Here is a 14,367-nt window from a genome sequence, read left to right as displayed (position 1 = left end):
TGTTCACTTATTCATATATATATACATGTTTATTGCATGCTAATATTTGATGGTAGTAATGTGACTTACCTTCTAAAAGAATCACTTTATAAACTATATCATAAAAGATTAAATATACAAAATTAACAATAAGTAGGGATCGTAAGACGCTACGCTAAATAGCATAACTAATGGAGTAATCTAGAAGCTAGGTTTAATTTATAATTTTTTCAACCGACATGTAATTGCATGAAATTGACTAGAATGGCGCGGAGTAACGTATAATGACACATGAATAACGACTGAATGCATTGTAACGTATGAACGGTTAAAGTGATATATTGTGACGTATGACTGAGGATAAAAAATATAGAACCAAAAAAACATTGCAATAATATATAATTACCAATAGAATATAAGAATCACTAATCTTTGAATGATTTCATCAAATGTGATCATTAAGGCGCGAATATCTTCTCTTTAATTCAAGTAATGATACTGTCAATGTCTCTCTACCAACGGTCAAAATAACTATATTACAAATCAAAGTAGAAAAGAAAATATAGACAATAATTGATATACATATAAAATTTACTTTCAGTTAAATTTCATCAAACTTAATCAATTTTTCCTTCTTTTTTTAATGTGATTAACAATATTATCAATGTCTCTCTACCCGTGGTCAAAATAAATATATTACAAATTAAAGCAAAGTAGAAAATATAAGCAAAATAATTGATATACATATAAAATTTACTTTCAATTAATTTACGTCAAACTTATTTCAATGTCTCTCTTTCAATGGTCCAAATAAATATATTACAAATCAAAGCAGAGTAGAAAATATAGGCGAAATAATTGATATACATATAAAACTTACTTTCAATTAAATTTCGTCAAACTTATTATCAATTTCTCTCTACCAGTGGTCAACATAAATATATTACAAATCAAGGCAGAGTAGAAAATATAAGCGAAATAATTGATATACATATAAAATTTACTTTCAATTACATTTCGTCAAACTTGATCAATTTTTTCTTCTTCATTTTAATGTGAATAACGGCATTATCAATGTCTCTCTACAAGTGGTCAAAATAAAAATATTACAAATAAAAGCAAAGTAGAAAATATAGACTAAATATTTGACATACATATAAAATTTACTTTCAATTAAATTTAGTCAAACTTAATCAATTTTTTCTTCCTTTTTTTAATGTGAGTAACGGTATTATCAATGTCTCTGTACCAGTGGTCAAGATAAATAAATTACAAATCAAAAGTATAATATAATATCTAATTCAAATACTGAATTCACTTTTTTTTTTCCAATGATAAAAATAAATACAATACAAATCAAAAAAGGTGAATTAAAAATATGAACATATTATCTAATTACTTATGCGATCAACATCTCTATCTCAATAATCAAAATATATACATTATAACAATTTCATGCAAGTTCCAAGTATAGAAATCCTGTTCAAATTCATAAATATAATTATTAAATTTACGGCCAAACTAAATATATAACAATAATTTTACGTGACACTTAATGTATAGAAATCATGAACAAAACTAAATAAAATAATTATTATTAATTAAATTCATATATATAGTATTATTTATTAAACCAATACTCACCAATAAATAATTCTTTCCAATAAAAAAAATTCATCTTATCTTAAACATATATATACACTTTTAATATATGGTTATTAATCTTGGTAACAAATGAAGATTTTATGCTTTGAATGTAGTCTTTAGCCAAATATTTATTCACCTCTCAACTCCAAACCAATTTTTTTTTATATATATAATTAGTATATAAATAGTACAAGCATAAACATAACAACATTTTTCTTTAACGTATACAAAGGTGTGTACTATTTCTTGATATTATTTTTTTCCAATTCTTCTATTCTCTTTCTCTCTCTCTCTACTTGTCCTTCATTTTCTCTTGTTTCTCTCTCCTTTTCTTTTTTTTAACAGTAGACTGACTTTGGCTCTCCGGCATTGACTGGTTCTTAAACAAATTCACTCCGGTAACTGGACTCAGCTAAAGATCGGTAAGTTTAGTTTATAAATATAATAATTTTGTTCTAAATTTTATTTTATTTTTTGCTCTTTTTTTTTGTGTTTTAATTGGTTTGTTTTAATTTTTTTGTATAACAACAATCCATAAAAGTAGGTGTGATCATTTTTCAACTCAGAACTATTTTTTGTAGATTTTGGGTGAAGTTTATGGGGAATTGAATTTCCTCAAATTCAGTGTGATTTCTAAATTTGTTGTTATTCCAATTCACTTGTTTTTTTCCTCTGTCATTTCTGGGGAATGTTGAATTTTTAGTAGTCATTTCAATCTTTTTCTTCCAATTCTAAGGAAGAAAAATCTGTTAATTAATGATGAACTCCATTATATAGAGACAAGGGAAAGGCAGTATTCTTGATGGAGATTAAGATGAGCTTTTGAAGAATTGATGGAAAGTCTGTTTTCTGTGAGATTTTGCTAATTGGTAAACAACATTTGTGTTTTTTTTTTGTTTATGAATTTGGTATGTGGATATGATAATGATAAGTACACACAGTAAAAAGATAGAAATGAGAAAGAAACTGAAAAGTGAATTTATCTTTCCTTTTTTTGAGATTGAGTTTCTATAATGAGCAACATTTTTTATTTTTTGTTATCTGATTGATGATTCATTTGAGTTTATCATAAAATGTCAATGAACTGGGAATAGTAATTGTTGATTTTGTCATTGGTGTATGCATAGGTAAAAAGTCATTCCTTTTAGACTTGCAGAAAACAAAATTCAGAGACTTAAATTAGTAAAGTGCATAAAACTCACCACCAAAGGATGTGGCAGCAGATAGCGTAATCAGAGATCTCTGTTTCAAGCCTGGGTACGGGAAAACATGAATTAGTCGGGTTTTAATGTTGGGTACCACATACACTGGATTAGAAACCAAAAGGAAGTGTATAGAACTCGAGTACTAAGAAACTGTATGTTCAAATTGACGAATCGTTATAAGTTTATATTCATATAGTGATTTGTTTCAATATTTTTTTAAAATTTTTGGAATTTGATAATACTTGTTAATTGGTTCAGTTATTGTGGCATGTTGACTGAGGTTAGATTTTGGATCTGCCTCTTTATGTTTCTGATATTTTCTCAAATTTCCTGTCATTAAATGCATGATGAAATCTTTATGCTTTCATATCAAAGAACTGTTATTTTTCATGAGTTTAAACCTACTACTTAGGAGCAGTTATGGATTGAATTTTTTTTCATTTGTATGTTTTACAGTGAAGTGCTATCTGGGAGTTGAAACATAGTCAGTCTTGAACAGTTAAAAGCGAAGACCCGAGGGATGAATTAGACAGCCGAGAAGAATAGACTTACAGTTTAAGGATGAATCCGGCGAGAGTATTTTCAACTCCCCAAGAGAATGGAGGTGTCCAAAATGGGGATCCTCGGATTCCTTTTAGTCCTCAAAAGCCTGTTTTGCCATTACCAGATCTTGTTCAAGCTGAAATGCAACGGAATCAGATTGAGATGACAGGATGGTCAGACCTGCTCGGGATGTATGGTGACTTTTTACTAATGCCAGCTTCTGAAACTGGAGTAGTTCAGAATCCTGTCACGTCTGTGAGTTGGGATAAAGGGTCTACTGGTCACTGGTCTGATGTAGCAGTCTGTAACAGAAGCTCCGATATAGATATCAATAGCTGCGAAAATGTACCAGATCACAGTAAGCCTGCTTGCACAAGGGTGAATTCTTTAGAAGAACTTATTGGTATGAAGAACCAGTCAAATATGCTTTCCACCCATGGAAGATCAAACAACAGCATACATCTCAGTGATATACCGATTCTTCGGAACTCATATGCTCGAGTTGACAGCAGCTATGAGCAGCCGCGACTCAAAGCTGCAGGTCAAACATTGCTCAATGAGAGTCAAGTGTTTATAAGTCCAAACCAGACGTTTGATTGTTACAACCGGCACCTACCACTTGGTGAGTTTACTCTTATGTTAATATTGCAAGAACATAACCATTTATGAGGTCTTTCAAACTTACGTTTGCAGAAAAAGAAAATACATGAAAGGCAGGAACACTTTCAGATATTGCATTGTAATGCCTAGGAACAGGACAGCGAAAAGAAAAAAAGCATGCTATTTTTTCCACTAACAAGATTTATGCATGTCAATGTACTCAAACCCTAATTTACAATCTCTGTGAGCACAACAGAGATTGTGCTAGGAAGTCCATACAACTACGGAGTACAATACATTAGCATAACATTTTATTTTATTTTGATAGATACGATATATTAGCATAGCTTTCTTCTTCAACAAATTGCATTACAAGTTACATATATGTATTAGAGATTCTAACTGTTGTATCAAGTTACTCCTAATAATAAAAGTTAGTTAGATATGCATTTTGAACGAAAGTTAGTGACGTAAAAGCTTAGGAATTATCCCATTTTATAGATATATATCATGATATTTCAATCTGAATCACAAGTTTGTCTAATTTATTTTCCTTACAGATGGTATGCGAAGCCCTTATCAGGTCAATAGATCCTTGATTTCACCACTGGCATCAGATGCTGGTACAAGTCCAAGCACAAATAGTTTCTTCACATTTGCACCAGTAACACCAGAACATAACCACTTCAATGACAACCAGCATTTTGAGAGACAAAATGTCCAGATACAAGAAAGGTCTAGCCTTGAGAAAGATGGGCAGGAGAATGTTCTTGGGTCTATGAAATCCAAAGATGACCACTCTGATAAACTGTTACAGAGAGTCACAGATTCAGTGGTTGTCAATTCACCATTGACTGAAAAGGTTGATAATGGCAATGTAGGTAATGTGGACATTGACCTAAACAAGACACCAGCATCGAAAACTCCCAAAAGGCGAAAACACCGGCCGAAGGTAGTAATAGAAGGGGAAACCAAAAGAACTCCGAAGCGTGCTGCTCCGGGAGATGGTACTCCAAATGAGAATCCATCAGGAAAAAGGAAGTATGTCCGCAGAGACGGCCTCAAAGCTTCAACAACTGAACAAACCGAAGTTAATGATTCCGCTGCCCAAAGAAATAGCACTCCAAATGAGAACCCATCAGGAAAAAGGAAGTATGTCCGCAGAAAGGGCCCCAATGCTTCAACAATTCAACAAACCGAAGTTGTTGACAAGGACAAAGTTCCTGATGCTGGAGAGACAGAAAAAACATGTCGGAAAATGCTAGATTTTGACTTGGAAGACATAACAAAAGATGAAAGCCTGCCAAGTACCAATATCCACCACCCAGAAAAACATCAACAAAAGAAAGAAACTTTCGATTTGAACTTGAATTCCCAAGACATGGAGTTGTCATTGGCTATCATGGAGGCGTCTGCAATATCAGCTGGGCAGAACCAGAGGAAAGGAGAAATTGCAGAGAAACTGCTAATGGAAAAGCCAAAAGATTTGGCATCGCCACTTCCATCAGCAAATCAAGTTACAAGAAATAACCAGGCACTGAATGCTCTTGCAAGAAGTCTAAGTATGCGAACTGTCACTAGGTATCCAAACAGCATTCAGCTGTATGAACCAAGACAGCTAGCACTGGGTAGGATGCCTCTACTTCTGAGAGACACAGCATCCACAGACAACGACGGAAGAGGATCCAAGAGGGATCAGTGCCCCAGTTCCCCATTTCAACCAAGAACTTTCAGCCAGATGGGATCTGTGTGCTCGGAAATGTTGGGGAATGACAACAGCAGAAGAAACTGCAGCACTTCATCTGGTATTCCTTCCCCTACTGCAGCTGCAATTCATGACTCAACAAAGTTCTTGTCAAGCAGCTTGAGCATAAACAGATATAACAGAGCCAGCGAGGAGGGTAGTAGGCATTGTGCTAGTCCCATGGTTGTTAAACATAATTTGCAAATGCAACCAAACCCATCTCAGATGCATTCTTATGCACAGCCAATACCACAGCACATATCCCAACAGACGGCTGTTATCCATGGATCCCAAGTACAGGCCACCATCAGAAATTGGAATCATCAGTATCAACTCCAAAGTCTTGCCATGGTGGTACAAAACATTGAGAGAAGAAATTCTCACAACAAGATGCCAGCACAGCAGAACATGGGGAAGACATCGCCCAATGAACTAACCAATTATGGGGAGCTGCTTCCAAGAGAGAACAAGAATTCACGAGCTGACCAACATCACCTGACAAAAGCTAGAGGTATCATTTTGCAACTATGGCATCACTCTTGCTTTTATTGTTTTTTTTTTCAGCAATGTAGCATCAGTCTTAGACGAAGTATGAAGAATCATGATGGGGCGATTTGTCCATGGAATATCTTTCCCTTTTTATAAAAAAACAATCAGAACATTGTTTGGTTATACATTGGGCTGATTTTTTTTTCAAGAAAATCTGAAGATGAATTTTCCTTTTTTGTTCAAAATTTTAAAAACTGTTGAAGAAAAATCTTTTCTACTAAAAATATTTCATCTTGTTTTCAAGTTAAATGCATGACAAAACACTTCAATTTCCAAATACAATTTTCAACTTAATTTCAAATTCTATTTTTTTTTTTCAAATATCACATCTTTCTTATGTCCAAATGCTTACTAAGATTCCAATCACTAAAAACTTTCTGTCAAACAGGCTTACAAGAAACACACAGACATGCAGTGTCAGTCGACACAGGCTTACAAGGAACACACAGACATGCAGTATCAGTTGATGTAATCACACAGCAATTGGAACGCCTTGTTATCAGTAATAGCAAGAAAAATGCTGCTCAAGTGGAGCAAAAGGCCCTTGTTCCATACAAGGGCAGTGGCACAATTATCCCTTATGAGGGATTTGATCCTATCAAAAGACGTAAAGCACGGCCCAGAGTGGACCTTGACCCAGAGACCAACAGACTATGGAACGTCTTAATGGGGAAGGAAGAAAGTGCAGAGACAATGGACAAGGACAATGAAAAATGGTGGGAAGATGAAAGGAAAGTTGTCCGTGGACGGGTAGACTCTTTTGTCGCACGAATGCGCCTTGTTCAAGGTAACAAACAACCATTCATTTCCACTACCACACATCTGTCTTATATTATTAGAATTGTTCTTATCGTGATATTATCAGCTCCAAATAGACAAATAATTTGAAAAGCTTTGCAGGTGATAGGAGGTTCTCGCCTTGGAAGGGATCTGTAGTCGACTCAGTAATAGGAGTATTCCTCACACAGAATGTTTCAGATCATCTCTCAAGGTAATTGATGGTCAGCTACCATCAGAAGAACATAGTCAATCTAATTAAAAATAGAAGTTGATAATTCAATAACATACCTTTTCTTGCAGCTCTGCTTTCATGTGCCTTGCAGCCAAGTTCCCCTTGCCAACAAGCACCAAGAATACCCTCTCCCAAGATGGATGTAACATAGTAGTGGAGGAACCAGAAGTCGAAATAATAGATCCAGATGGGACTACCATATATCATAAAGCTAGACTACAGCACAGAATGGAAAACCACACTCATACATCTAGAGCTTACTTAGTAAGTGAGCATGACAAGAGAGTTGACGAGGAAGTCATTTCATTACAAAACTCTCCTGACTCTCTCATTCTTCAAGCCAATGAAGAACTCAGGTCAAGCTCCGGATCCGACTTAGAAAGTGAAGACAGACCAAGTTCACCCAACTTGAACAAAGACAGAACTCAAGCAAGCCATTCTCCACCAACAAAGTGGGCTGCTGCATTCCAGGAATATCAGAGTCACTTTATGAGGAATAGGCTTTCAGAAAAGTTGCCCGTCTTTGGGAATCAGAAGATAGAAACTGTAGCAGATATCGGGCATAATGAAAATCTTGATGCAGAGGCATATTTACATGGCTATCCAATCAATCCGCATGTTCAGGTCCAAGAGATACCAATAAGATCTGCCAGTAATTCATGGTTGAACATGACACCAGAATTTGGTAAACATGAAACAGCATGCCATGAGAAAGAAATCGACATGAGCAAAAGCATGAAACAAGTAGCAGGAAGTTCAAGTCCTTTAATAGCTCAGCGAACCACACTTCCCTTTATTCATGCACCAAGGATGGGAGAGATGGGAGGTGTGAAAATGCAACCTCACAAGGTAGATAATCAACATTCTGTAAGTTCCCATCAAAATGAGATGGCAATGGCCTCACAACTAGAAAGCGCTTGCATCCGACAATCAGTAAACCATTCAGAAGCCGTTGCTAAAGGACAAGAAGGTAATCCTGATATCCCAAAATCTTGTAGTCCTTACCTCGTAGTACATACAAGAAACTCTTGCAATATAACCAAATTCCATGCAGAAGGTCAAGCTTATCCTTCAAGCAAGCAACCCAGTATAACAGGCACCAGCATCTCAAAGACAAGAAAAAGAAGAGTTGAGGAAGGAGATAAGAAAGCTTTTGATTGGGATAGCTTGAGAAAGGAAGTCCAATCAAAGAGTGGGAAAAAAGAAAGAAGCAAGGATGCAATGGACTCATTGAACTACGAAGCAGTCAGAAGTGCACCAGTTAAAGAAATTTCTGATGCTATTAAGGAACGAGGGATGAACAACATGCTGGCAGAGCGAATTAAGGTACCAGCACTAAACATGTATTCATTAGTTACAAGGAGAAAGAGAAACTTCACAAGTAAATTCTCATAAAAAACATAATTGCTTATTGTGCAGGACTTCCTCGATAGACTGGTAAGGGATCATGGAAGTATTGACCTAGAATGGTTGAGAGATGTGGCCCCAGACAGAGTGAAGTAAGTTCCTTGCAATAATACACTAAAGTTTTCTACCTTCGTGAGTTTATCTTCCCCTAAAAAAATTCCTGTCTGCAGAGAGTATCTTTTGAGTATTCGTGGACTGGGTCTGAAAAGTGTAGAATGTGTGCGGCTATTAACACTTCATAACCTTGCTTTTCCAGTAAGTTCCACTTGCCAACAATGTGCAATGATCTACTGACTTGATCTAGAACTCAAAGTTGAATTTGTCAGGTTGACACAAATGTTGGACGAATAGCTGTGCGATTAGGATGGGTTCCTCTCCAACCACTTCCTGAGTCACTGCAGTTGCATCTTCTTGAACTGTAAGTTATTATAGCAAAACTTCAAAACTGTACTTTCTCTACTATATGGGTTATCATTCATGCTTCAATACAGGTATCCAATTCTGGAGTCAATTCAGAAGTATCTCTGGCCACGACTCTGCAAGCTCGATCAGAGAACACTGTACTTTCTCAAGACCTCATAATAATTTTCATTGGTTACACATGTAATTAATAAGCTAAAAGGCTATCTAACATACCCATGGATGTATCACTAATAGGGTTATGTTTGTTGACAGGTATGAGTTGCACTACCACATGATTACCTTTGGAAAGGTAACTTAATTGAGCTTTTCAAGTTGAATGTGCCCTCATATGACAATTTTTGTGGAAGTTGTTCTCCCTCATCAGAAAGAATGATAATTATGGCTGACTTCCAATGTTGACACAGGTTTTCTGCACCAAAAGTAAACCTAACTGTAATGCATGCCCACTGAGAGCTGAGTGCAGACACTTTGCTAGTGCTTACGCAAGGTTAGTAATCCGTATCTCCTATCTTCAAATTGCTAGTGAAGCGCAGAACATAAGGTTACCTTAAGATTTTCTTCATTCCTCTCTTTAGCAACTTCAAACTAAAAGAGTTAGCATCACCTACAAAATTGGGGACGAAAAACATGGTTTGAAGTTTAAAAATTTTAACTCTAAGAACAGAAACCATACTTTTCTAATACAAATTATAATAATGATGATACCGATGTCAGTCAAACAGTCATTATTAAGTTCAAATCACAAAATAATTTCAAAAATTGGCTAGTAGAGCTCGAAAACTGTTCCTCAGATGTCGCTTGCATTAGAGATGTAAAATCTGGCAATGCTTTACTTCTTTTATTACTTAGTTAATTTCTAGGAAAATTGACCAAGTTTAAAAATTTACCTGCAGTGCAAGACTTGCTCTTCCTGGCCCAGAGGAGAAGAGTATAGTGAGTTCAGCAGTTCCGATCCCTAGCGAGGGAAATGCAGCTGCTGTGTTCAAGCCCATGCTATTACCCCCAGCAGCTGAAGTAAGAATGGGGTACCCATATGCTCCAGTTGAAGCTGGTGACCTACCTTCTTTCCTAGAAAGGTCAATGCCAATACCTCAAGAGATGACCAACTTATTAAATAGAGAAGCAACACTCATTACCAACAACTGTGAACCTATTATTGAGGAACCAAAAACCCCAGAACCATTGCCAGAACTATTAGAAAGCGATATTGAAGATGGGTTTTTTGAAGATCCTGATGAAATTCCATTGATTGAACTCAACATGAAAGAGTTCACGACCAATTTGGAGACTATTTTACAAGAGCATAATAAAGAAGGCGACGTATCCAAAGCTCTGGTGGCCTTGAATCCAGATGCAGCTTCAATTCCTACTCCCAAGCTGAAAAATGTCGGCCGCCTACGGACAGAGCATCAAGTGTAAGTTCCTAATCTCTTATTTGATGTTTACCTGTGTAAATATGTGAACAAGTGAACTTTTAAGTATGCCATAAAAAGGAGTTGGTAGAATATAACATTATTGTAGTAGGAGTTGATGTGAATATGAAATTGTACGTAATTAAGAAGACAATCAGCAAAGAACGTGCAAAGCAGATATGTACACAAATTTGCACTGCGCTGAAAAGAGAGAATTAGATGTAAAAAGCTGCAGTACCAATTTGTATTGCACATGCACAACACCTCTCAACACCGTCAATTATTGAGTATTGAGTCGTCTCATTTTTTACTCAAAACTAATGGTCAATACTTCTAATATTGCAGCTATGAACTCCCAGATTCCCATGAATTGTTGGAAAAGGTCAGTTGTCTATCTTCTGTTGCTCAATTATTTGGCTCTTCATCAAAAAAAAAATTAAATTTGGCTAGAACTAAGCTTTATTATGACCCAATAATCTTCCAATACAGTTGGATAAAAGAGAACCCGATGATCCAAGTCCGTACCTTCTGGCAATATGGACACCAGGTATGCAACTGAATTTTCTTTGAACAGTATCATCTTCTCTGGGATATCAACTAATGCAACATGTATAACAGTTAGTGAATGGAGAAAACTTGTGTCCCTGATTCTCACTAGTGCTAATCTGAAGCGAAACCATGCATTAGCAACATTTAGCTTTTGAAACCGAAATTTGCCCTAAATAGTATGGGAGGACACACTGACCAGTTTTTATCTTTTTTTCCTCCCTTTTCATCACTGACTACATATAACAATACAATGGTTGATTAGAACTCTAGTCCGCAGTAGATTATGTTGTTTTAACTTCTGTGCCTACTGCAACCAGGTGAGACTGTAAATTCAATTCAACCTCCTGAAACAAAGTGTGATCATAGTGGATCAGGAAACCTGTGCAATGAGACGACATGCTATTCGTGCAATGGCATAAGAGAGGCAAACTCACAAACCGTAAGAGGCACACTACTGGTGAGTGGCCCAGGCATTTGTTGTCCTTTAAAGTCACTAATTGTAGAAGAACTATAAGCTAGCATTGCCTTTTTTCCTCTGAAACACCTAGCTTATTGCAGATACCATGCCGTACAGCAATGAGAGGGAGCTTCCCACTCAACGGAACATACTTCCAGGTTAATGAGGTAAATTCCAAACCTTGTCATCTGATCACAATTTTCAAGAGTCTACGTTGATGCTTCAAAACTTACAAGCGCAACTGTGTGTAATGAAACTTGGAAATGGATGTTATTGATTGCAATCATTCTGATCGTTGAATAAGATGTGATCTTATACTGTGCAGGTATTCTCGGATCATAAATCCAGTCTTGATCCAATTCATGTTCCGAGAAAATTGCTATGGTCCCTGTCAAGAAGGACCGTGTACTTTGGGACCTCTGTCTCAACAATTTTTAAAGGTACAAACAAATGCTCAGGAAAAACATTGTGGTTTGATCTATGACTTGAGAATTGAGTCTAAGTTACTGACTACATAAACATTGATGTTAATCAGGCTTGTCAACAGAACAAATTCAGTACTGCTTCTGGAGAGGTAACTCCAACTTTTCTTCCTTCTCATATTTAAAAAGATACAGAAAAGGGATCTGAGTTAAATATGTGCCACTACTAAAGTGTTCAAGTAAAAGATGTGATTGAGTTACCTAATTCCTAGAGTCAGATTATGTTAAACTGTCCTTGAAAATGTCATTTTACAGGATTTGTCTGTGTAAGGGGATTTGATCGAGAGATGAGAGCCCCACGACCTCTCATTGCTAGACTGCACTTCCCTGCTAGTAAGATGGTCAAAAATAGAAGTGATGACAAAAAAAAGGAGGGAACAGCTGCAGAGAAGGTTGCTGGTTACAACTCACCAAAATCTGTCCATACAAAGTAGAGAAACACAAAGAGGAGTAGGATAAGAATTTGATGACTAACATAGTGATGACATTCAATAACCTCACCGGAGATGCAAATTTACAGCAGCAGAATTGAAGTCACCCTTGGCGAAAAAGGGTGTAGTGTACAATAAGCATCTCTTATTCTTTGATTTATGCTCACAAACTGAGCCATCATTATTCAAGATTTACCAAATAGAAAACAAGGATAGCTGTAGGAAAATTGAGATGTAACATTCATAGTTTGAATGTGAAAACAGTTGATGCCATTGTAGTGGAAAATCCTTTTTATTCATTCCCTAAAATGACTATTGCTTTGATTTACATGTTGACAGGCTCATTTTTATGTGGAACAAGTGGTTAACTGAAGATGCATACTATTGAACCTTCACCTAATAACTTAATATAGATATCCTTCGGTCTAAACAAAGGATACAAAACTAAGAAAAATTAAGATAGGAAAAAGGATCACCTATCAGCAATAGGCTCTGCAAATTATTGCGAACTCTTCTCAAACTTCAGATAGCCACTTGAAGACCCAAAACGTCTCCATGTTACCATGAAACTAAAAGAAAGGGTGAAATGCAAAAGGATAGTTTATTAGCAAAGTTTATGCAAGGTAGTGAAAATTACAACAACAAACCAAGTGTAATTCCACAAGTAGGGTGTGAGGAGGATAGAATGTCTGCAAACTTTACCCCTACCTTGAGAAGGTAGAGAGGTTATTTTCAATAGACCCTTGGATGAACGAACGATTAAAAAGAGGCAATGGTAAAAAGCGAAAACAACAGCAAGAAAATAAGATAATGAGAATAAATAATAACATGTAGAATAACAATCTACGATAAGGAAAAAACAAGAATAATACTAATACTCTGAGAATGGAAAATAAATATGCGCCTTCTACCTTAATCTTCGATCTCTACCCCCTCATATCAAGGGTCATGTCCTCAGTGAAAATTGATAGGCCAGAATGAAAGACAAGTTAAACCTACAAATAAGGGAGTACTTCTCTCTCTTCCTTCGGGGAAAACAACATAGCAGTAAATGACACATACAAATCATACGAAATGCAATTAAACATCATCTAGAAAAAATTTCTCTGAAAAGCCATTGAACTTTTGAGAGTAAGTTAGCAACAATGCACAGCTTTCCCTGTAACCGTTTGAACTTTTCAACTTCTGGAACTGATACACCATTCACCAAGTCAGAAAAATATGGTTTCATAACCTGAGCTTTCCTTAACCAGCTGACCTTACCTCGTAACCTTAGCCTCCCTTTCTTTATAGTTTTCTAGTTCGACCAATGACTTCATAACATCAACCTAAATACTGTTTTCATTTTTTGGCACTTAGAAGCATAAAGTCCTTAATACAAACAATTATTATTGACTTATCAGTATGCTAAAGAGGGTAATCGATCCCATTTTTAAGGAAAACAAACGTTCCCCAAGCTCTGAATTTTCTCGTCTCCACATTAGTCAAAAGGTCTAAACTTAGCTAGCTCTCTGATAAGGTCCTTTTTGCAACTCAAAGTGGGATTTAGTGAATCATTTTCACCCTATTACCAACAGTTTTCCACTCTAACTTAGTTCAGTTGAGACAGAATTTCCAATTATACATTACTTCTTTTTCTCTTTTCAAAAAACACCTACGTGCTGGTAAATGAAAACTACCTCTGGATCAGAGTAAACAACACTGTCGAATCAGGCCACCCTTTGCCTACACAGCCACCAGCTAAGGGGAGATCTGTTGTATGCTGCTCACGAAAACATCTGACCTATACTATAGTCAAGTCATTCGCCTATCTTTCTAATTTCTAATCTCCTTTCCTTCTATTCATCAAATTTTCGGCCAAAAAAGGAGAAACGAGAACCTTAGATACGCTCACTTTGCATTTTTGCTTACGATCTCGAGATTTGGA

At 36.1% G+C, this 14,367-nt stretch overlaps 2 protein-coding genes across 4 annotated transcripts in view; both read left to right on the top strand.

Moving 5' to 3' along the window:
- The window catches only part of LOC125844974 (uncharacterized), a 135,292-nt gene that overhangs the window by 53,676 nt on the left and 67,249 nt on the right, over positions 1 to 14,367 (top strand). The gene's annotated exons all lie outside the window — the stretch shown is intronic.
- LOC125844968 (DNA glycosylase/AP lyase ROS1-like) lies at positions 1,896 to 12,739 on the top strand. 3 transcript variants are annotated; one of them, XM_049524336.1, is made up of 21 exons: positions 1,896 to 2,048; positions 3,288 to 3,996; positions 4,535 to 6,229; positions 6,698 to 7,054; positions 7,168 to 7,258; positions 7,348 to 8,249; positions 8,334 to 8,605; positions 8,699 to 8,778; positions 8,857 to 8,941; positions 9,013 to 9,104; positions 9,178 to 9,246; positions 9,362 to 9,398; positions 9,514 to 9,596; positions 10,003 to 10,524; positions 10,867 to 10,903; positions 11,011 to 11,068; positions 11,388 to 11,527; positions 11,629 to 11,694; positions 11,853 to 11,967; positions 12,063 to 12,101; positions 12,265 to 12,739. In XM_049524336.1, exons 2-21 carry the CDS (start codon positions 3,393 to 3,395, stop codon positions 12,441 to 12,443), a joined length of 5,523 nt encoding a protein of 1,840 aa, XP_049380293.1. In that variant the 5' UTR covers positions 1,896 to 2,048; positions 3,288 to 3,392; the 3' UTR covers positions 12,444 to 12,739. The 3 variants fall into 3 exon arrangements, with proteins under 3 accessions (XP_049380293.1, XP_049380292.1, XP_049380291.1); XM_049524335.1 differs by having other exon boundaries at positions 6,656 to 7,054; positions 8,337 to 8,605; XM_049524334.1 differs by having other exon boundaries at positions 6,656 to 7,054.

This window comes from Solanum stenotomum, chromosome 11, assembly GCF_019186545.1.
Source record: "Solanum stenotomum isolate F172 chromosome 11, ASM1918654v1, whole genome shotgun sequence".
Taxonomy (NCBI): Eukaryota; Viridiplantae; Streptophyta; class Magnoliopsida; order Solanales; family Solanaceae; genus Solanum; species Solanum stenotomum.
This window is presented reverse-complemented; position numbering and strand designations above follow the sequence as displayed.